At 36.7% G+C, this 24502-nt stretch overlaps 1 protein-coding gene across 1 annotated transcript in view; it reads right to left on the minus strand.

Moving 5' to 3' along the window:
* The window catches only part of CCDC169 (coiled-coil domain containing 169), a 42921-nt gene extending 20620 nt beyond the window's left edge, over positions 1-22301 (minus strand). The window contains 4 exon segments of the mRNA XM_055317351.1: positions 11823-11863; positions 12141-12251; positions 20502-20581; positions 22106-22301. Of these exon segments, the coding sequence (XP_055173326.1) occupies positions 11823-11863; positions 12141-12251; positions 20502-20581; positions 22106-22191 (318 nt within the window). The 5' untranslated portion in view covers positions 22192-22301.
* Between the last annotated feature and the right edge of the window lie 2201 nt (positions 22302-24502).

Consider the following 24502-nt stretch of genomic DNA (forward strand, 5'->3'; position numbering starts at 1 on the left):
ACTTTTCTTCCCTGAGCCTGCTTCCTACAGTTGAGTTTTTGATGCACCATGCTTTGATATTATGCAATAACTCAGGAAAGTAGGATGGTTCATTAGGGCAAGCTCACGGGAATAAGGCAAACATAAAAATAAACTGTCTCAATTAATGGCATCTGTCATATCAACAGATTAAAAAAATCATGTGATCAGATCAATAGATGCAGAAAAAGCATTTGACAAAATCCAACACCCACTGATACCAAAAACTCTCAATAAACTAGGAATAAAAAAAATAAAATAAATAAACTAGGAATAGAGGGGAACTTCCTCAACTTGATGAAGAATTATCTTAAACAACAACAACAATTATAGTAACATCATACTTAATGGTTAGAATCTTGAAGCTTTCCCACTAAGATCAGACGGTACAAGGTAAGGATGACCCCTCTCATCACTTGCAACATGACACTAGAAGTCCTTGCTAATATAATAAGGCAAGACAAGGCAGTAAAATGTGTACAGATTGGGAAAGAAAATAAAACTATCTTTGTTTGCAGACAACATGATCATCTACGTAGAATATTCAAGATAATCAACAACAACAAGCTCTGGAACTAATAAGAGATTATAACAAGGTTGCAGAATACAAGGCTAATATATGAAAATCAGTTTTGCCAAAGGTCAGTTGAAAAGGATCTCTTTGTTCTGGGTGTTCTATTTCTGGGCTTTCTATTCTGTTTTATTTATATGTCTATCCTTTTGCTAATACTAATCTTGATTACTGTAGCTTTTTGGTAAATCTTGAGGTTAGTAAACAACAGTCCTCCAATTTTGTTCTTCTTTTTCAACATCATATTGGCTGTTTGGGTCTTTTACTTCTCCTATAAACTTTAGAATCAGTTCATCAATATCCATAAAATAACATGTTGGAATTTTGATTGAGATTGCATTGGATTTATAGCTTATGGTGGGAAGAACTGACATCTTGACAATATTGAGTCTTCCTATTCATGAATATGGAATATCTTTTCCATGTATTTAGTTCTTTGATTTTGTTCATCATAGTTTTGTAGTTTTCCCTATCCAGATCTTACACATATCTTGTTAGATCTATATCTAAGTATTTCATTTTGGGGGGTGCTAATATAAATGGTATTGTGTTCTTAAATTTCAAATTCTACTTGTTCATTACCAGTAAAACAAAGGAACAAAGATAGTCTCTTTTCCACAAATGGTCCCAGAACAACTGGACATCCACATGCAAAAAAACTAATCTAGACATCTTATACCCTTCACAAAAATTAACCCAAAGTAGATCACAGATCTAAATGTAAGATGCAAAATGAGGGGCGCCTGGGTGGCTCAATCAGTCAGCCTATGACTCTTGATTTCTGCTCAGGTCATGATCTCAGGGTTGTGCAATTGAGCCCTGCGTCAGGCTCTGTGCTCAGCACAGTCTGCTGGTCCCTCTCCTTCTGCTCCTCCCCCTGCTTGAGCACTCTCTCTCTCTCTCTCTCTCTCAAAGAAATAAAATCTTTAAAAAATAAAAATAAAAAGAAGTCTGGCAGTATCTTACAAAACTAAACATACTCTTACCATATGACCCAGTGATTGCCCTCCTTGGTTATTTGCCCAAAGGAGTTGAAACTTATGTCCGTACAAAAACCTGCATATGGATGTTTATAGCAGCTTTATTCGTAGCTACTAAAACTGGGAAGAAACCAAGATGCCCTTCAAGAGGTGGATGGACAAATGAACCATGATACATCCAGACAATGAAATATTATTCAGCACTAAAAATAAATGAACTATTGGAAAACACATGAAGGAATCTTAAATTCATATTACTAAAACCAATCTGAAAAGACTGGATCTATAGGACATTCTGGAAAAAGCAAAACTATGCAGACAATAAAAAGATCAGTGATTGCCAGGGGTTGGGCTGGATAGTGGGGAGGAACAGATGGAACACGGAGGATTTTTAGGGCAGTGAAAATACTCTGTATTATATTATAAGGGTCAATATATGTCATCATACATTTTCCAAACTCATAAAACATACAACACCAAGAGTAAATTCTAAGGTAAATTATGGACTTTGGGTGATTATGATGAGTCAGTATAGATTCATTCCAGTAATGGAATGAATAATGTTGATAATAAGGAGGCTATGTGTAGGGGTAAGGAGTATGCGGGAAATCTCTGTGCCTTCCATCCAAATTTGTTAAGAACTTAGAACTGCTCTAAAAAAGGTATTAACTAATTAATTTAAAAAACTGTCCTGGGGAGAAAATGAGAACACATTCTGGATTTTGTAAAAACTGTATTAGTCATTAAATATTCTGGATCATTAAATGCAAGATATTTGTAATTATCCATTTTTAAAATTATAAACATCAGAAATCCTTTAAAATTATAAAATTATACTACAGTAACTTCAAGGTTCTTTCTAGATTTTGCTTCTTTGTTTTACTAACTCCAAAATGAACTATTTTTTAATGTTTTTTTATCAAAGTCACATATTCTCTTATCCCATCACTTCTAATTCATTAGAAGACCCATAATTTAATGTTCTTGATCTTCCCGAGGAGCTTGTTTTAGCTAATTATATAATCAATGGTCACACACTAGGAAACTATAGCCTGAAAAAACATACTAAAGCCAGAGGTAAATTGAAGACTCCACTGGAAATTAACCAAAAAGAAATCACATACACAAAAATTAATTCTCTTATCATGGAAGAGGTGTTTTGTTTTGTTTCTGATACTAATCAGTTCTTAGTATTTCACCTATGATCATGTCTTAATTTGCTTGGAAAAGATCATTTTCTAAGAGCACATTGAAACTATATGGCAGATATAGCACCTTCGGGGTAAGAATAAGAAATTTCAGGATGCTTTTACATACCTGAAATCAAATATACTTAGTTGTGCTTTCTTAAGCCCCTTTTTTCTATCCTAAGTAAAAAGGAAACTCTATCAGCCACCTATTTTTTAAGCAACCGTAATTGCTATACTATAGCAATTATGTGTTTACAAGAACACATAAAAATTACAAGTAAAAAAAATCACTCTACTGAATGGTTACAAGAGAAAAAATATGAGAATATAATTACAGCTCCTAGATATGCAGTACTTTTCAATGAAGGCAATTGCAGCAATGAATACAGCCTTCTGCGTGCTTAAATACCAAGTGCCCCCTTGTGGACAACATTGTTATTAAATTCATATATAAAATAGGTGTTACTTGTTTTGTGATTTGAGGCTACACCTGTCTCCAAACTGACACATGATCTTTGAGAACACAAACTTGGTGATATCTGGGACAGAATACATCAGGAAGCAGCCTCAGATGGATTCTACATATCTACCACTAGCCAGATGACTAGTGGGAATTTCTCCTCTCGCTTTGTTTATATCACATTCTTGATAATCCAAGATCCCTTCAGTAATCCTTTCACTATATGACAGATATATCACTTAAAACACAAATATATTTAGGAGTGTCAATAGTGTTTTAGATTCGTTACTATTAATGCCTGGCTATCAGGTTCTAAAATGTATATTTATGGCTTTAAAAACAAAATTTCTAAGAATGTTCTGAAGGTGGAAATGACCAAATTGAACCTACTGGGAGCATGATGCCACTACAGTGAGGTAATAGTTCCCTGGAAGGTCCAAACTGGGCTAGATGTTTGTCCAGGATCCCATGAAGCAGCATAACTAAAAGAAGAATCTGAATCACAACAAAGGGGATTCAGGAAAATGATATGGGGCATCAGGATGAACAAAAGAGTAGGATGCTGATTAAAGACATCAGCAGTCAACATGTAGAATTAAATGGACCAAAATAGAGAATGATATGAGGGGAGAGTCTTGTTTCTTTGAAGGCTCAAGTGCATGATGAAGAGACTAGTCCAGCTGTTTGAAATGCCTCTCCTACTAAGGCAGGGCAAGGAGAGAGATTTTATGGTTCGTCTTAAGGAAAGCTAAAACATACTTCAGAAAGGAAACTAGGTAAATATCCAAAAGTTAGTATTGCAAGAAGTCAATTGACCAAAGGATTAACTTGCAAAGAGGCCAATTCACCAAGGATTCTAAATTTACCAATTTATCCAAAACTTGCTTTTAGGAGAATCTTCCATGCATGTGAACTTATAACCTAAACATATTCTTTTTTGGAATATATTTTTCAATGATGATACTAAATGCTAAGCCATTTTCATAAGTTTTAGCTTTTAACAAATTGAACATTCTTTAAAATGCTAGGGTTACAATCATAAGAATGTATTCAATGATTTAGATTTTGGCAAATTAATTTCCTATGACTTGATTTTCTACAAATTGATCAAGAGTCTTCCAGAGAACATTTAATGTGAAACTCAAAATTTTCCTAAATATTGTTTCTCTGTTTCCATACTTTCTCCTTCATGTCTCCCATCATCAGATAGCTTTGTTGGCTTTGGGAGCAGGATCTTCTGTGCTATCTCCATCTGACTGACAGAGTGTGTGTTCTGGTGAGAGTTTTCCCTGAAGGGTCCAAGCTGTCTGGGTATAATGAGAAACAAAGGAATGCACTGATGGGAAAAAGAAGCAGAGAGAAATAGAAGTTCTGTGGTTTGAATGTCTGTGTCCTTCCCAAATTCGTATGTTGAAATCCTAATGCCTCATATGATGATATACAGAGGTGGGGACTTTGGGAGATGCTCAGGTTATGGGGATAGGGGCCTCAAGAATAGAATTAATGCTCTTATAAAAAAGACTCCACAGAGGTTCTTAGCCCTCTCTCACCATGGAGGACACAGCAAGAAGGAGTCATCTCTGAATCAGAAATCAAGCTATTACCAAACACCATATCTGCTGATGCCTTGATCTTGGGGCTTCCAGACTCTAATGAGAAATAAATTTCTGTTGTTTGTAAGCCACCCAGTCTGCGGTATTTTTTTTTATGGCAGCCAGAACAGACTATAAGATAAGGGGTCATCAATTTTATGACTCCTGATGAATCAAGGAATAGCATTTCCATCATGCAATAGAGTTGACCACAGGAATATGGTAGAACTTTTTGATCAACACTTTATAGTAACTTTTCACAAGAGAGACTATCTTGTACATCTTTCCCTGAGGGATATAGATCCCCTAAATCTGTTATTATTGTTGTTGTTATTTTATATATTAGTGTTTTGCAATAGAACCTATTGTGATGTCTGCTAAAAAATGCAATGTCCAGGCCTTATCCCAGACCTACCCAATAAGGATCTCTGGGTGGTAAACCCAAGAATATACACTTTTAATACATTTTTCACATGATTCTTACATGGTTTGATAATTAAAGGACCCCAACTCTATATACTGACCAGCAACTAAGGACATGGCAGCATTGGACCGTAAAGGGAGGCAGGGAAGTAGAGGGGCCAATCATCCTTTCTGTTTGTGGCACAGTGTCATAGATATTCAGTTTGAGTGGACCTAAATAAAGTAATCAAAGAGAGAAGACATCAGCTACCAGTATGCTAGTAGTGACAGTAAAGCACTCAAAGATTACTCAAAACACTGCTGGGGAACCACCTACGGATGGGGCTGTCCACCAGGAGCCATAAAGTTCTGATAAAGAGTTCATCTGAATCCTCAGCTTCATATTCTAATTGGATATTAATGAGGAGGCCTAGAATGCCATGTCAGAACCAGAAAAACAGCTTCTGCTCATCAGAGTCAGCAAAGCCTAATTATCCTTAACTTTGAATCATCTGGAATGCTTAAAACAGATCCTAGTCTTCCAGTGAATGGCTACAGATCTTTGTTCAATACACCACAAAATTCTTGGAGATAACATTAGGTAGACACTAGGTTCTTCTGGTGGATGTAAATAAAAGGTGTTAGAAAGCCCAGCAACCCCAAGAGAAGTAAAATTTCTGTTCTTTTTATTATATCCCCAAAGAAGCCCCTGTTCTCTGGACAGGTACTAAAAGACCACAGAATTCTATAGTTTTAAGAGGTACCACATTCACAACTTCTGTAACAGCACAGCTGAATAAGTGAAAACATGCTGCACAACTTATCCTTGCCCTTATTTCCTTGAAATGGGCTAAACTTAATTTCACAACTGCTTGTTCTAAGGAAGCTTAGAGCTCCCTCTAAAGTTCAAGTTATCAAAGAAGGGATGAAGGGAATTAACACTTTATCAAGGGAAGTGCTTACTCTGTATTATGCATGATACTGTTTGCTTTATGTATCTCTAATAATCTTTATGACAACCTTGCAAGAGAGCATAATTAACTACATTTTACAGATGAGGAAATTAAGCCTCAGACAGATGAAATAATTTCCTTAATGCCCCATAGTCTGAATTTGAACCAGGATAGTCTAATTCTAAAAGCCATGTTTCTGGGCAAAGTGTGTTAAACCCACTCCATTGTCTCACCCCTTTTTTTCCACTACACAACATTTTCTTTCAATATCCTGTCTTCTAATTAATTTGCTTCTAACCTGCTTACCTTGTTCCCCTTTGAATCAATAATGTGCTGGAATTTCAAATTATGTGCTTTATCCTACCTTGCACCTGAAATTTCTTGGAGAACATTCTTCTGCTGAACATTCATTAAACCCTTCTCCTCCCTTGGCTTCTGTGATACCACTCTTTTCCACACTTTTGTCTTCCCTCTCCCTTTCTCAATAATTTTTCTTCTTAGTTATCTTCACTGTATCGCCTCCTCAGCTAACATCTTAAGTGTTAGTACTCCCTAGGGTTCCATCCTCAATTCTTCTTTTCAGATTTTGTATTTCTTTCTGAACAATCTCATACTTTCATGACTTCAGACGACACTGATGATTCCGGGATCTCTCCTTTCAGAGAGACAACTTTCCATAGTCTAAAACCATGTCCAGGTGGCTGATCACTATGATTTGTGTAATGCATACAAAACTAAACTCATTTCCTAACATTCTGCCTACTTCTGATGCCTACAATGCTGTTGGCTGTAATCATTGTTCAAGAGAGAGTCCTTAATCTCCCTCCAATCCTCTCCCAGTCTCACCTAAGCATCCACATACTCACAAAATCCACATTCTCAAATATCTCTTCAAGCTGTCACATTGCCTCCATCCCCATATACTACTGTCCAAGCTGAACAACTTACCTTCCTGTACCTGGACTGCTACAAAAGCGTCCTATCTGGTTTCTCTGCCTCAAATCTCACTCACCCTGGGGAAGCCTTTCTCCATGGGGGGAAAGACTTAAACTTCTATTAAATACTTTTTTATGTGTCCCATAAAAAAAAAAGTTTCTCATCACATAAAGAGGTTCATAGGCATATAAAATCCCTTGTTATCAAGGCCCTGCTTATATTTCCAGTCTTATCTCCCATCATCATCTCTTTTACTTATTAGAGACCTAACTATAGACCTGGGGTGTCTTTAGATTGATTTAGAGGGATTCTATCATTATTTGAAAATGTGCATATACCATGTTCTAAAACTTTCACTCTATGTATGTTAGAGCAGTTGTTCTCAAAATTGGTGTATATCTAAATTATCTGGAGAGTTAATAAAGAACTCAGAATTGGCAAGCTGTTTAAAGGATAGGGCTGGCTGGGGATGCCTGGGTGGCTCAGCGGTTGAGCATCTATCTGCCTTTGGCTCAGAATGTGATCCTGGGGCCTGGGGTCTGGGATTGAGTCCTACATCAAGCTCCTTGTAGGAAGCTTGCTTCTCCTGCTTCCTGTGTCTCTGCCCTTCTCCCTGTGTTTCTCATGAATAAATAAATGAAATCCTTAAAAAAAGGGGGGGGGGGAGAAGCCTGGCCTTTGTATTTTTATGAAGTTCCCTACATGATTCTGTTACCTTAGGAAAGTTTAAGGACCACTGCCCTAACCCAAGGGCTGGCAAACTACAGCCTGAAAACCAAATCCAGTCACAGTCTGTTTTTGTAAGCCAACATTTGTTAGAATAAAATCCTATTTATTTAGATATTGTCTATGACTCCTTTCACACTACAACAGCAGCATCAAATAGTTGCAACAGAGATCATATGGCCTGCAAAGTTGAGAGTATTAATTACCTAGCTCTCTACAGAAAAGTTAGCCAATTCTGGAGGAATACTTTATATCAGGAGACATGTATAAGTATGTTCCCTGTGGCAATGTTTGTCACAGTGAGATTTTGAAAAATCTTCATAGGGGAATAAATAAATAAGTTAATTAATTAATAAAGATATATAGATAGAAGAAGACTATGTAGCAAATAAAATTTACCAGATCTTTATGTATTATAACATGGACAGAATAAAAAGAATGATATGTACAATATGATGTTTTTACATGCATTTTTAGACATATCTGCAGGAAGGTATTTAAAAATAGATTGGAATGATGTATACCAAATCCATGATCATACTTGCCTAATAAAGAGATAGGAAGAGGAACAAAAGGGTCCTCAACTCTATACACTGTTTTCATTAAAATATCTGAAATCAAAAAGTGACAAAAATTAAAGATTTGTTAATACTAGAATGTATTGTTTGCCATATTATCCTCTGTGGGTTTTATTTTATTCAAAATTAAAACCACAAATAACCTAAAATATTCAATTATAGGGAAAAGGAATTGAACATTCATAATCCAATAAAATATAATGTAGCTCTTAAAAATATACATGAAGAAAATATAACACAAGAAATTATTGGTTTAATTGTCCATGATTAGTACAGGACACAAAATTGTCCATGAAATAGGGTTAAAATTATATATATATCTTTTAAAGTGCTGTCCTTATTTGTACCTTTCTTGGGGTTCGTTTATTTATTGGTTTGTAATTTTTAATATATTTGCATGCAAAACTTTAAAAAAAGAGTCAGCAGTAGATATGTTTGACTTAATATTTATCTTTGTCTTTTATTTTTCAAATAATATTAAATGAATATATATAACTTTAAAATGAAATGGTACTGGGGCGCCAGGATCTCAAGGTCCTGGGATGGAGCCCCCTGTTAAGTCATGCTCCCTGCTCAGTGAGAGTCTGCTTCTCCCTTTCCCTCTGCCCTTCCTCCTCACCCTTACTTGAGTTCTCTAAATCTTAAAAAATAAGTGAAATAGTACTCATTGAAAGTGCCTTTGTGTGGCAAATAGAGCTAATTGCATAACAGGTATTCATTCTACCCTTCTTCCTACTACTATGCTCAGTAAAACACTAAATATTCCAGCCTTTCTTGCAGATACAGGAGGCCATATGATAGAGTTCTCTCTTTTTTTTTTTAAGATTTTATTTATTTATTCATGAAGAGACACACAGAGAGGGACAGAGACATAGGCAGAGGGAGAAGCAGGCTCCCCATGGGGGGCCAGATGTGGGACTCCATCTCAGTGCCTCAGTACCTCGGGATCAAGACCTGATCCCAAAGGCAGGTGCTCAACCACTGAGCCACCCAGGTGCCCATATTATGCAGTTCTAAGCAATGAGATATAAGGGGAGACTCTGGGTACAGCAGTGTTAGAAAATGCTTTGAAAGAAAGCAAATTTGACTGGCCTTCACCTTTGTTTGCCCTTTGCCCTTCACCTACTTCTTTCTATGAAAAAGAAAGTGAAGCAGTCATCTTGTGAGCATTAGCCACTCATTAAAGGATGGCAGAGTGGAAAGTCAAGTCAGGAGCCTGGAGGAGCCACTGTGCCAACCCCAACAAGGATAAAGAATCAGTAAATTTACAAGTAGTGTTTGAATTCATATTCTATCACTCCCAAGAAGTTCAAAATCTTTCTCTAATTATCAACCTTAATAGAAAGTCAAAACTGTCTGCATTCCATAAAGAGTATGCATTTGAATTTCATAAATATTGTTTTTATATAAAGAATAAGGCTTAGTATACTATCTTCTGTCCTTGAATAAAACATTTCGTCACTGGATATAGGATCCTTGGATCCCAATGTTTTTTGTTTGGTAGTTGGCGACTTCCACCACCAGCTCCTAGGCTAGATTCCTAATCCCTGCTGTTTATGCAGACTCCTCCCGATTCCCCTGTGTAAGAAAAACCAGATACTCATACATGCATCTGCCTAGAGAATAAAGAGAACCAGTTCCTTAAGAGCCTGAACTTTCATTATCTTTCCTTTCTGCTTGGTACATGACCCTGCTCTTAGTTTTTCTAACGTTTCTTTAGTCCTTTACTGAAGAGAAATAGAATTCTCTGCCTCCGGATCTAAACCTCTTAAAGAACCACATTTTTTTTTCAAGAATAACACAAATTCATAAAAAGAAAGAATTTTGTCAACATGAGTATGTTACAGTCTGAGGCAGCTGTGAGGAAACCAATCAAATGCTTCTTATGTATGCTATAAAGTATCATACCATGTCACACCAGCACTTGCTGCTATTCTCCATAAGGCTGGTGATACCCAATTTTTTGAGCTAGCACTGAGGATGAGTTATCAAGCAACTGAGAATCAGAATATTTTATGCTCTGTAGGTAGTATTTTATATTTTATATTTTATAGGTAGAACTAAAATTATATCCATAGTTAAAGAAAGACAAGGCCTAAAATAACCCTTGCAGTGATTTCTAAGTACCACAAGATGGGGATATAACTCCATGATTTTTCCTGACTTTGCGAGACAAATTTCTGAGTTGAAAATGACAGAGGTGTACAAAATAGGTTATTTCTCTCCTGATTTATGATCATTTTTATGTATTTTTTGTATGTATTTTTATGAATACATACAATTTTATGTATTTTTCACTAAAGGTCTGCAGTTATTCAATGAGCAATCTCTGTAGCGCTCCGGTCCTCAGGACCTCTGTGAATATAGCAGTCAGTTAAGTGCTCTACATAAAACACGTTAAAAAACATGTTATTTCTGATAAGTAGTATAGAAGGGCTGTTGGCATAGCACAGTATGGTCAAATGGGCATGGGTTTTTTTAGAGAAACAGAATCGATTTCCACATTTCCAGACTGTGATTCTGATCAAATCACTTAATTGTTTTAAGCTTAGTGTCAAATGTGTTAAAGGAAATAATATTAAATTTTAGCTCATGGGGTTGTGTAGTTCTGCCAGTTTAGCAGAGTATTATATTTATATTTTCGTATAAAGTACCCTTGATTTTTATAAGATTTCCATGTTTTTCTAGATATTCTTGAAATAAAAATTCAGTGTGAGTTCTAAAGAAAAGGCTATTTCCAAGCATACTCTAAATCCACCATAAATCATGCTTTATGTCTCCTCCACATTTTAAAAAACAAACGTTTAAATGAATTAAAAACAATAAATGTGCTTTGTAAAGTACGAAACATATAAATTTAAGTAACTTATCAGGAGGAAAGGGCAGCCCAAAGAAAATTAGGTAAATCATCCAATAAGGGTTTTGTTTTGTTTTTTTCATGTGATAGGGTAATTTTATAGGTTCTCTGTTGGATTTTATACATTATGTGTATGTGTGTGTGAATGTGAATGTGTGTGTGTGTATCTATACATGTGTATATGTATATTCCAGAGGAAATAGAATGGAAATGTTTTTAAATAGGTATGATATATATTTCTGTGTTTAATAGGCTCTTTTAGGTTGCAGGAAGTAGAAACATTTTCCACCTGGACTGACTATTGAGATTTGAGATTCTTTTTCTTCCAATTTTTTTTCATTTTGTTTGTACCTGCAACCCTGCCCAGCTTTATAAGGGGGAGATTAAGTTGAAGGATCTGCTATAGGATTCCTTACTTCCTAGAAACAGTTCCACTGAACAAAATATTTTATTTGGAATTTTCAACAGTCTTTAAACTTTTTTTTGGAACCTATCTAAAAAAGAAATACATAATTTCTTTCCTTCAATTATTCTTTTAGTTAAACCAGTCTTTACTCACCACTGGCATTTGTTCATAGACATGGATAGAAGACAATCTATCTACAACAAAACAAATATGAACAATATTTTATCACTTTTGGGGCAGCCCCGGTGGCGCAGCAGTTTAGCTCCGCCTGCAGCCCAGGGCGTGATCCTGGAGACCCTGGATGGAGTCCCACATCAGGCTCTCTTTATGATGCCTGCTTCTCCCTCTGCCTGTGTCTCTGCCTCTCTCTCTCTCTGACTCTATGAATAAATAAATAAAATAAAAATCTTAAAAAAATATTTTATCACTTTTAACTCAATTTATAAAACATATACATAGTAGCTTTGGTACTGAAGGATTTCCAGGGATTTTTTTCCATTTTCTCTTCCAGAGAAACAATTTGCTTTTCTAGTTGTTCATTCAGTTCCAGTTGTGTCTCATAAAGAACTTTCCATTCACCACCTGAGTGAAAAGTAGGGGGATAGGAGAAAATCATCTTGTCACCTCTCATTTATTTACAACATTAATCAGCTCAATCTTACTGCACTTGACTTTGTTAGCAATATAGATGAACTAGAATGAACTAATTTTTAAGCATGTATTTCTCTATTAGATAGGATCTTTGAGATTGCAGACAGTAAATTCAGTCAGATTACCACACAGCCAGACCTCACTAGGACTTTTGTGATTCCTGGTCTTCTCACTTCCTATTCCCTTTATCCTGCAGTTCCTCACATACCCTTACACAGAATTTTATTAGAGGGACTATTAGGAACATGTTTCTTTCCTTGTAACCTGAAATATCCATACATAACAGCCTAAATAGTTCTAGCCTCCATCTAATGTCATATTCTTTTTTTTCCCTTTGCAAACAAACTCTGAAATCTGTTTTACAATTACCACTTACATGTTTGTTACATATAAAATACACAATGCTTTACATATATTAACTAATTATTCCTCATTTGAAAAAACTTCATTACCTATTTTACAGATGAGGAAACCAAGGCTCAGACATGTCAAATAATATTCTTAAGGTGACAAAGTCAATAAATGGGGAAACTGGGGCTTCAGCCCAGTTTTATCTGACTTGAATGTGTATCCTCTTAACTGCTGTGCTAAAACATGCAGTTACCTATTCAGTCATCTTCTCTTATCCTTAAACAGGTTTCTTTCACCAAACCCCTTTGGTTATTAAGACCAAAACATTTGTTTTATTGTTATAGGAGGGGAGGAGCATACAGCCTAGAACTAAAACATCTTTGGTCAGCTTCAAGGCCCAAAGCTATTTTCTTTTCTTTTTCTTTTTTTTTCTTTTTTTGAATCCTGAAAGTACACTTTATAGAGAGAAAAATGATGGCTTGCTTCTAAACCTTAATACTCTTTATATATATGAGGCAATTTCAGCTCCATCATAGCTGACAAGAAAAATCTAAGTAGGAAGAATATAAGCATATACTACCAGCCTCAACCTTCTAACCTGGCCACATGTCTCCCATACCCCCTCATCTCTAGCAAATAGTGTTCCAAAAACAGAGGCAGTAACCCTCTCCCAAATTGAGGTTGAAAGTTATTAATCCAAATGCTTCCAGGAACGAGAAGGAAAGAGGAATCTGAGAGACTGAACATTTATCCAAAAGATATCACTGAGTTCAAATAGATGGAATTACCTGTATAATTGGCTAGGTAAAGTCTCTCTCTGTAATTGGACCTCTTTCCCCACCATGGAAATGGGGGCTTCAGATCAAAATCAGAACAGTTACCAAAAAATTAAAAATGTAATTCATTTTTAGCACATCTAACTATAGTTTGGAAATGTTTACCTCCACTTTAAAATATTGATTTAGAGATCCTCAAATATAGGTAAGCCTAATAGTATACTATCATGTATTAATGTTAATAAGTGCAAGGCCCTGGAGGTAATGATGTCAATATTCACGTTCCCCAGTGTGATGAACTTACCTCAAATGTACACCTTCAAATGTGTAATTCCTTCAGTGTACATAGATGGCTCTGGATTGTAGAAGACAAAAGACAAAGAGAAAGCAAATGGACTATTCTTGAATTACAGGAGAAAATTTTAAATGGGGAAAAAATAGTCTTATGGTCTTGTAGGGTCACATTGTGACTTCCATGGCCTCTTGACACTTTTGCCTTTGTAGGCCTCTTCCTCTATAAAAAATATTAAAAATTCTATTTTTACTACTATGCTGTTATAAAGACAAATATAGTCCAGACTGGATCATATTCATTTTTTTCTTCTGATTTTAAAATAAAATATCTCATTGGCCTCTAGAAGTATCATCAAGGGCCCTTCATAATGTGCCCACTATGCCTAATGGATGAGTCAGCTGGGGCAGATATGAAAGAGAGCTTGACTAATTCTAGGTCAAATTAATAAAGAGTACAAACTAATCTGTTCAGAGCAAAGAATACTCTGTTCTTAAGCTATCTAGCCATGAGTAATCATTGAGACTGATTTCCAGAGTTAATTTGAAATATCTTTGTTTGATATTTTTGCAGCTAGTTCGTATCTAAATCTAATCTGTCCTCCCTGTATTAATTATTGCCTCATTGCCAAAGTTGATCTGACAATGCATTCAGTGCTGTTTTGATCTTGCTATGAGGAGAAAGATACATAAAACAGGAGAATCTATTTTAGAAAAATCTTAAGCTGCATAAACTAAATGGACCCAACTGATTGGTTGCTGCTGTTGAACTGACAGGAAAATACAAACAGAGCTATCAAACAGTTAAATAATTAACATCGATCTGTTCCAGTCTATTATGTTTCAAATTCTAGTAAGATAATGTATACATTAACAATTCATTGATTAATAATTAATCAATTAAAATTCAACTGCATAAAGACTACATAAATTACCAAAGCCTGCAGCCATAACTGATTTACATGGCTAATACCAAAGTGGGTTAGAATTTCTGATTCCCCCACAAGTGAATGGAAGCCCACAAAACTGGAGATTAACAAAATTGTTTTCTTTTCACAAAACAGCATTGGCTCCCACAAATCACATGAACTTTCTACTTATCAAGTATTTCTTTTTTCTAAAAGAGAACCACACTGATTATTTCTTTCTCTACCACATTTTGTTCCGTGATAACACGAAAGTACCAAAAGTATTAATTCTTTATCCATCTTTAAAATGGAATACTGTTTAAGCTACGTTCCCAATTGGGAGTAAGAGTGGCAGTTAATAATGGCAAGTTTTTTAAATAGTCTTGATACTAAGGGAATTTAAGAGACATTTGAAACACCTGAATGAGAGATGTGGCGCTATCTTTGAGATAGCCACAACATGCTTGAAACCAAAAAAGATGATCCCTGATCTTCAGCACAATAGCAGCCAATCTATAAAGCCCACCAATACACTTACCATAAACCATTATTTAAAATACAGATTACAAGGATAAAAATTTGGCAGAAACATTTGTGTCTCTTGGTGGAAAAAATACCCAAAGTAATACTTCCATGAACCATTGCTCCTTCAGTAACTCTAAAAACAAACAAACAAAAGCATCACTCTTCTTAAAAGATTTGTTTATGTATTTTTAGAGAGAGAGAGTGTGTGAGCATGAGGGCATGAGGGGAGGGGCAGAAGGATCTTGGCTAGGATCAGTACAACAGTCAGCAAAACCAAATAAAAAATTGAAACGTTTTATAAATTTGATTTATGGCCAATTTTATGAATTGACCTTGGAAGAGGACACTCATAAAGTAAGAGAAAACTAAATTATGGTGTGCCTAGGTAGCTCAGTCAGTTAAGCATCTTGCTGTGGGCTCAGGTCATGATCACAGGGTTCTGGGATCAAGCCCCAAGTTGGGCTCCTAGCTCAGCAGGGAGTCTGCTTCTCGCTCTTTTTCTGCCCTTCCCTGTGCTTGTGTGCTCTCTCTCCCTCTCTCTCTCTCTCTGTCAAACAAATAAATAAAATTTCTAAAACAATTAAATTAGATAGAGCCCTATCTTTTAGATATGTTTTTTTGTTGTTTTTTGTTTCATTTTTTTTGCCTTAGACAGATAGCAGTGTTAACAAAAACAAAGCCCTATTAAGCAACAATGCTAAATAATACATTTTAAAGTGTTTAAAAGGACACAGTTGAATTGACTGAAACTTGACTCTATATAGACTTTAGTAATTCAGTCATGTTTGTGTTGATCATTGCATTTATAACAGTGATGAAGTTATTTTAATTTGCAACGTCTGTAAAATAAGAAAATGTTAATAAGGAAAGGAAAAAGCCTAATATATGGCACTATACTGGGTACTAGAGATACAAAAATAAGATAGATACAGTCTATCATTTTATTCCAGGGTTTCTTTCTAGTGTAAAATCTCTTACTTTGAATAAGGTGAGAATTCTGGTTGAACTGTTATTACTGCCTTATAATCACAAGTCTTCTGGTACCCTTCACACAGGTTCTGAATATTTCTAATCAAGGCTTTTGTCTGATATTTTATAGTTTGGGCTGAAATTGGGTGTACAATCATTTAAAAACCCTATTTTTGAACTGGTTAGTGCTGGGTTTTTTTCTTACATAAACATTTCTTCCATTACTGCATCCAACCATTCATAATTCTTTACTAATATAGTAGTTTTTCAATTGATCTCTGGAAAATTCTGGATATCAAATTATAAAAATTAAAAATTATAATAATTTTATCTCTTCCTAATAGCTACAACTCTTATGTCTATTTCAAATTTTATTGCTTAATGGAAACTTTAAAAAATATTAAATTTTAATGGTAGCATCTGGCATCTCTGTTTTGTTTTCTTCCCCCCAGGGGTAGTAATACCTCTAATGTTTCATCACTAAATATTAGGCCATTTTAAGATAAATAGAAGTATTCCTCTGTTTTTAAAAAAAAAGACAAATTGAAGTTTATCAAAACATATTTTTAGCATTTACTGAGATGAATTAGAAAACTATTTGATCTGTTAACATATTACTCAATAGCCAAAGGGGCTTAGGGATAGAAACCATCCTATAAATGAAGATTAAAAAGAGCTCAAAGGAGAGTTCCCAGATGGAAATGTAAATTTGTGTGTTGTCATTATACAGACAGGATTTAGCAGCATCTGATCAAAGATCACCTAAGTAATGAGTGCATGTATCAAAGAAAAGTCAGAGCACTGAGCCCTTGGGCACTCCCAAGTTTTCAGAAATCATAAAGGTGAAGAGAAATAAGGAATGGCCAATAGGTACAAAAAAAAAAACTGAGAATATGGTGTCCCAGGAGCCAAGTGAGCAAAGGGTTTCAAAGATAAGGGTGACCCCCTTGTATCAGTGCTAAGTCAAGTGAGATGAGGACAAGAGTTGACACTGGATTTAGCAAATTGGAAATCACTAGTCATCTTGACAAGAGCAGTTTTGGTTGATTCGAGGTAAAACTTCTGTTCAAGAGAGAACAAAACTATCGTGCCTGTGCTGGGCAAATCTAGCTCATTTCTAATACTAGATGAACAAGAGCCTCAGAGCCTCAGAGCCCAGAGCCTCAGTAAATCAAGTTTCTCTTCTCTAGATGAAAAAATATTGAGAAGCAAACTTGAGCATAAGAGGTTGAACAAGTAGAGGCTGATGTGGACTTTGATGCCAGAATGCCTACATTCAAATGCAGATCTATCACTCACCACTTCTGTAGCCTTGAGAGAGATTTAGAATCCATGAGTCTCAGTTTTTCATCTATAAAATGGGGGTAATAATATCGTTTTCAAAGGGTGGTTTCAATTTTTAAAATACACTGAAAGCTCTAACCACTGTTAATCTCACTTTTTAAAAAAGTCATCTGAATGTGTTCTTTCCTCTTCTTTATCTTGTCACTGAACTTTAAGATGGATTTCAGATTTTATTAAAACATAAACCACTTCTGCGCTCACTTTGGTAGCACATATACTAAAACATAAACTATTTTTTTCTGCACAGAGTTTCCTATGAACCCTAAAGGCCACTATGGGAATGTGAAGCCCCTTGAAGTTGTATTTGCCATTTAGCCTAAAAATTAATACAGTTAATAAGCCAGATAGACTAAACAAATAAACATGTAAGAGTGGAAATAGAAACCACTCTTTTTGAAGAGTTCTGCTGTACATAGAGCAGTGAAAGATGACAGAAGAGGAAATGTGGGGCCAAAGGAGCTTTTTCATGTTTTTTCAACAAAATAAATCCAGCCCATTTATATGCTGAGGACTATTGCTGGAGTGATGTCCTTGGTAGGTGAGAGTAGATAGGATCTATCACATACATGGAGGAGTCCCTTAGATAAGAATATGCAGGAGAACAGGAAAGAAGGCAGAGGATATACAAAGATGCATGTAGGTGGGTAGCTTTCTTGGTAGAAACAAGTGGAAATCTTCTCATTGCTTCTCTTTCTCTTTGAATGTAAGCTCTTAGCTGATAGTGAGATGGGGAGAAAGGTGATGGAGATTTGGGGAGAGTAGCTATGAAAGGATCATCTAAACAAATGTACCCAGAGTTGCCACTTGTGCATGTATTTCTTCTATGATATTAAAAAGTAATAAATTCATTTTAGAACTCCTTTAATATTGTTCCATTGGCTTCAGGATCAATACGAATTCATTAGCATTATATTAAAGACTACTCTTAATTTGTCTTCATAAGCGTTAATCTCATCTCCTGATATATTCACAGGACAATCTATATGCCATTTTCATCAATTACTTAAGAGTTCTCCTCAAATGGCACTATGTTTAATGCTCCCTGTGACAGACTATATTTTCCAAAGATGACTGAAATAATATACCCCATCTCTATGTTCTTCTGTACTATGAACTTGAGAAGTAGAGTTTCTTACTACATCCCCTTGAATCTGTGACTGTTTTTGACCAAAAGAATATAGTGGAATTGATGTTGTACCAGTTCTGGGAGTAGCCCTTAACCGGCCTGGCAGTTTCTGTCACTTGTGCCTTTTTGAATGCTTGCTATTGGGATACATCCTCTTGGAATCCAGGCACCATTCTGTGAGAAGCAAAAGCTACAAAAGCCATGAGTAGGTATTTCTGATAGGCAGTACCTTGCTGGGCTCCCAGCCAACAGCAAGTATGAGATACTAGCCATGTGAGTCATCTGGGAATGCCCGGCCCAATTGAACCTTCAGATAACTAAGCTCCAGACATCTGACTGTAATACATGAGACCCCAATTGCTAACCTCCCAGGTTGTCAAGCCCCTAAGTTATAAGGTGGTTTGCTATGCAGCAATAGATAACCAGAACTGTTCAGTGCTGATGTGCTAAATAGTAGTTGTCAAAGCGTGATCACGTAGGTACGTGATCTGGGATGAAATGATATGCTATATGATTTTAGCAAGCTATTTAAATTTCTAAATTCCATGTTTCCATAAATAAGGTTAATAATAATCACCTCACCTGACATAGTTACTGGCCTTAGTTAAAGAAAGGGCATGTGTTTCTGACCCCTCCACCTCAGGGTTTAGCTTTGGCCCCGAGGAAAGAACTCTATCATTTTACCTTTTCTTTTTATACCCACATACCAGTTCCGCTTTAAGAGAAGATAATAAGTGATAATAAGATTTGTTAGGCTTACATTTTACTAGTGGGCATGGTTATTGCATTGCATGCATATTTGTGAGTGTGACTTGTTTTGTCTGTAACTGGTTAGATGAGAGAATCCCAGCTAGTCTCGCCAATTCAACTATTTGGTAAGTGCACTGACAGTCTCTCCTGACAAAGCCAGTTATATATTCCAGTATAAATGTGGAGACATAGGAAGCTACTCCAGATGTGAGACAGAGTAGTGTTCTCCATTCAAGCCTTAAAAAGAGCCTTGGGAACTAAGAATAGCAGCATTTTATTTATCATATGGTTACTAATTCTGTTTGTTTCATGGCTTCCCCAATAGAAGAGGAGAGAGGTGTAAATGGGTTTAAGAACCAAAGTCCACCCCCATAACCCTAATAAACTCCTACTGTTCTTTAGCATTCATTTCAAGCCCTGTCTTCTCTGGAAAAGTTGTCTTTATGTTTTTATCCAAGTTGTGTTAGGTTCCCTTAACTGAGTTTCTATTTCTCCTTTTGCAGAACTTAATTCCTTTCTGAGAATTGCATTTTAGTTTGATACTTTCTCCCAATAGTTAGTAAACCTCTTCAGAATAGGGAAAAGAAAGGTTTTCCATTTCAACTGTTGACATATGGCAGGGTCTCAATATTTGTGGAATGAATTAATATCTTATACTTTATAAATTTTAAGGATATATGGGTATGTGGGTGTGTGGATGCATGTGTATGCACACAACACTCACCCCCTGCCCCTCACCATTCTTATAACACAAATAGCCAAAACCTAGATAAAGATTTTAAAGTTATAGCCAAATCCACAGAAGTTAAGATATGAGGGGTATTACTTGAGTTACACAGAAAATTTGTGACATTTTATTATTTACCAAAAACAATAATGTATTGGTGTCATGCAACAAAGGTTTTCCTAATTGATGAACACTTTGAACTTGAAAGTAGACAAATGATTATAGAGTAACAGGTTTGACACTGAAATATTAGTTTTAAAAGCCTCGATAACAAATTATTATTAATGCTGCCAAAAAGCAGTACTGAGACCTGGTAATATTATTTCCTACGTCTAATTTAATGCACTATGGGTATCTTGGTAAACTAAACAATAATTATACAAGAGTCATATATAAAAATATTTACTTATATACCTTCATCATCAGTATTGAGTTTGGCTTCCAGTTCCGCTATCTTATGTCTTATTTAAAGCATTGATAGTTGCACTATATCCCTATTATTAAAAATATCTTGTTAATTATGATCCAGTATAATATGAAAATAATACAAAGTAACACACCACTACTTTAGGAACAATTTATTATGAAACATCACTTATTGAAGGCATGGTTGAGAATCAGAAATCAGGCAAGTGGACTGATAACCAAGTTCCACAAGGACCGTAATATGTACTAAAGCTCAGAGGCTCCTAGGTAACCATTAGTCACCTTTACTCTTAAATGATCCCAAGAAGTTGTTCTGGTTTCTCAAAGCCCAGCAAATTAACTGCAAATTATCAGAGAATGGAAGACTTAGGGCAATGGGTAACTGACAACCAGAGACAAAGAGGAAAAGAGAAACACACACACACACACAAACCACATACACACAAATAGCATTCCAGAGATTATCTATTTAAGACATTAGTAAATTAGTACATTAATTGTCAAAATATGATGAGAGAACCATTTATGCAATATGTATTTTTTATTGCCTACTATACATCAAGGCATTGTGCTATGTTGAAAATGCTACAGTGAATAATTAAACTGGACAATGGTGATAGCAGCAGCTAATTTCCATTGAGTGCTTATCATAAGCCAATGTTATATGCTCTGTACATACTTTTCACTCAATCCTGGTGACAACCACATGAGGTATTATGATTTATACACCAATCTTCGAGTTGAGAAAACTGAAGCTTAGCGGTTTATTAACTTGATCATGTAGTTACAGAGTGATAAAAGCTGGGATTTGTATTTATGCAGGATTCCTCTAAAGTACTTGCTTTTGTACTCTAAAATTCCTAAACTTATACTCTAAAATTCCTAAATTTATACTCTAAATTCCTCAGGGAACACATAATCTGTCCTCAGCATGTTTACAGTTTAATATCAGCCCAAGAAATAACCAAGCAATTTAAAAAGTGTGTTAGAGCTACAACAGAGGAAAGCACACGAAGATTTAGGGACACAGAGGAGTCCAAATCTCATGGGGCCTGCTGGTCAGATTGGAGGTGTTAAAAAAAAAAAAAACCACAAAAAAACAAAACAAAAAAAAACCTTAAAATGTGTCAAAGATTTAATACGAAGTATAATATTGAGTATTTTAAGAAGTATATAGAAGGCGCATCATTTTTACAAAATGCCACCATTTCTTAAGTTCTTCTAACGGGATGATGGAGAAGCCTAACTAAACAAAACCTTTGGCACTTGAAACAGAAGCTGAAGTCAGTGGAACATGAAAATCAAACGCATATTTTAGTATTACAGTCTGTGCACACAATACACTCCATCTGACCTGATCCAAAGACCAGAATCCTGCCTCCAAATCTGCCTGTTTGTAATATCAAACGCTTAATCAAAGGGCAAATGAATCCCTCCTGTAAAGCACTGTTCTTCGATGTCGCCAGATCCGCCGGGGTATGAATCACTCGCAGGCCTCACGCCAGCTTCCGTGTCCGCAGCAGGACGCACGCAGGGGCCAGTCCCTGGTCGGCGCGCGCCTGGCCGGGCCCTGCGCCGCGCCGCCCTCCAACTCGCTTCGGTGGATTTCTTTCAGCAGCTCCATTTTAAGGCGGTCGGTGCTCACACCGTCGAAGCTGTCGCCTCTTCCTTCCTCCATAGTGTCAGATCAGAAATGTCCACGCCCTCCCCCTCTTCCAGCTTCGACCACAAGATCTGAAGAGCCACCGGGAACCCGGGAAGAGAGCGCCGTCGCGAGCCGTCGCCGGGGCGCGCCGACTCCCAGTGGCCGCTGCGGGCGCCGCGCTGTCACGTCACAGGGCGGCGCCCGGGGGCGCAGGAAGGCGACCCGAGCCTGCGCCTGCGCCTGCGCCGGGCCCTGGCTGACCGTCCTGGGAACACTGTCAGAAAAGCGCCTCAAGGCCCAAAAGCTGGGACCTCATTCATTTTCCCAAACTGGTGGAGGGGGATGTGCACCAGCTGGTTGACTGTAAGGAGTAGGGATCTGCTGGCCTTGGTGCTTTAACACTGACCCATGCCCGATGTTTGCTCTTAGAGCCTGTTAAGGTGAACAGTAGTAATTTTTATTTACTTATGATAGTCACACACACACACACACAGAGAGAGAGAGAGAGAGAGAGAGAGAGAGACATAGGCAGAGGGAGAAGCAGGCTCCATGCACCGGGAGCCCGACGTGGGATTCGATCCCGGGTCTCCAGGATCGCGCCCCGGGCCAAAGGCGGGCGCCAAACCGCTGCGCCACCCAGGGATCCCCTGCACAGGGGTTCTGGCAGCGCCTTTCTTGCTTCAGTTTACTGCGCACAAGGGTTCTGGCAGGAGTGTCTGAAGAGAACTTGAGAAGGCACTGCCTGAACTGTTTCCAGTACAGATTATTTTGTTTTGCCAAGTGTTGGAATTGTCCCTGGACATAGCTCGAAGCTGCTTACAACAGCTTGAAGTTTCATGCCTGTATTTGTAATCACAAATTTTGCATTTTGCTCCTGATATTCTGTGCTTTAGTTATCCCTGCTCCCATCCATCTTTGAGTAGAAAGATGGGCTGCCTTTGCCTCTGATTTCTCTGGTACACTTTCCATATCCTGAATCAGTTTTAGAAGTGTGAGCACGGGACTGTTTTCTGACAAATCAACACAAGTACTCCAGTAAAGAGTTGTTTATTCTGCTTACTGTTTCATCTTCAGTGTTGAGAAGAGTGACCCTTGGTAGTGGTCAGTAAATATGTATTGTTTATGCCCGTAAGATACTCCTTCAAAGATTTTTTTTTTTAAGCATAAAAAGCATATGTGGTAAATGCTTGTTTCATGTGGTGAATGCTTGTTTCATTTGGTTTATGCTTACCAACATACTTTTGGAAACTCGATAATTCATGGGAAAATAGAAAAAACTTTTGGGACCTATGGTTGCTACACTTAAAAGTTTGTATAAAATGGTAAAATGGTTCATTGGATACATGCTGGAACTAAGGCAAGTCTTCAGTTAGAAAGTGGGTTTTAAAAGAGAGAAGGGAGATACTGGAAATTTGGAGACTGTACTGGGGGCTGTTTTAAGCACAGGGACAGTTTGGAATTCAATTGTTTGAACTGAGTGTAAGTGTAGTAAGTAGCACACTCTACTGACACTGTTTAATGTCCAAAAGAACAACCCAGATTTATAGGCAAAAGAGAATTTAAAGCATTTTGAAGAATCAGTTCAATTAATAGCAATTAAGGGTTATTATGTACAAAGTGATTTGTAAGAGATGGTAAATAGGTTCACTGTTTAAAAAAAACTACAGTTAACTTAAAAAGAAGTATAATATGAAATAATTCTGTCAATTAAGTCATGTGGTACGGCAAATCTTGTATTCCCACTTTTTTTGCTCAGCCTCAGACAGGTTGTGGGGAGCAAGTTGCAGGTCTCCTCTCCCTCACCAGTTTCTATTTCCTGCCTTGGCTTTCTTCTTTCTTCTCCAGCCAGAGTTTGTAGTTCTTTCCTCTCATAGACTGAAGGGGTGGGGGTGGGCGTGAGCTGGAGGACAGTAGAGGGATAGTTATATACTCTTTCAAATCTTTATGATTTACACCTAAACAAAAGCTCTTGAAATATCAAAGGCCAAGAATTAATGTTTTTGTTCTCTGGTTTCTTTGTAGAACCTTGTGCTTCTTTGGGTCAGGAGGGTCAAGAATTCTCTCCACCTCCAATGCTACTTCCAGCTCACTACTTTTCCATCCTTATGTAAAAACCACTCCTCTGATATGGATGCCTTTTTAATGTAAAAAAAAATTAGATTTTAATTCCAGTTTAGTTAACTTAGTGTTATCTTAGTTTCAGAGGTACAATACAGTGATTTAACAATTCTATACATTACCCAGTGCTCATCATAAGTATACTCTTAATCCCCTTCACCTATTCCACCCATTTCCCCACCCATCTTCCCTCTGGTAAACCATTAGTTTGTTCTTTATACTTAAT

The sequence above is a fragment of the Nyctereutes procyonoides genome, unplaced genomic scaffold (genome assembly GCF_905146905.1).
Source record: "Nyctereutes procyonoides isolate TBG_1078 unplaced genomic scaffold, NYPRO_anot_genome, whole genome shotgun sequence".
Taxonomy (NCBI): domain Eukaryota; kingdom Metazoa; phylum Chordata; class Mammalia; order Carnivora; family Canidae; genus Nyctereutes; species Nyctereutes procyonoides.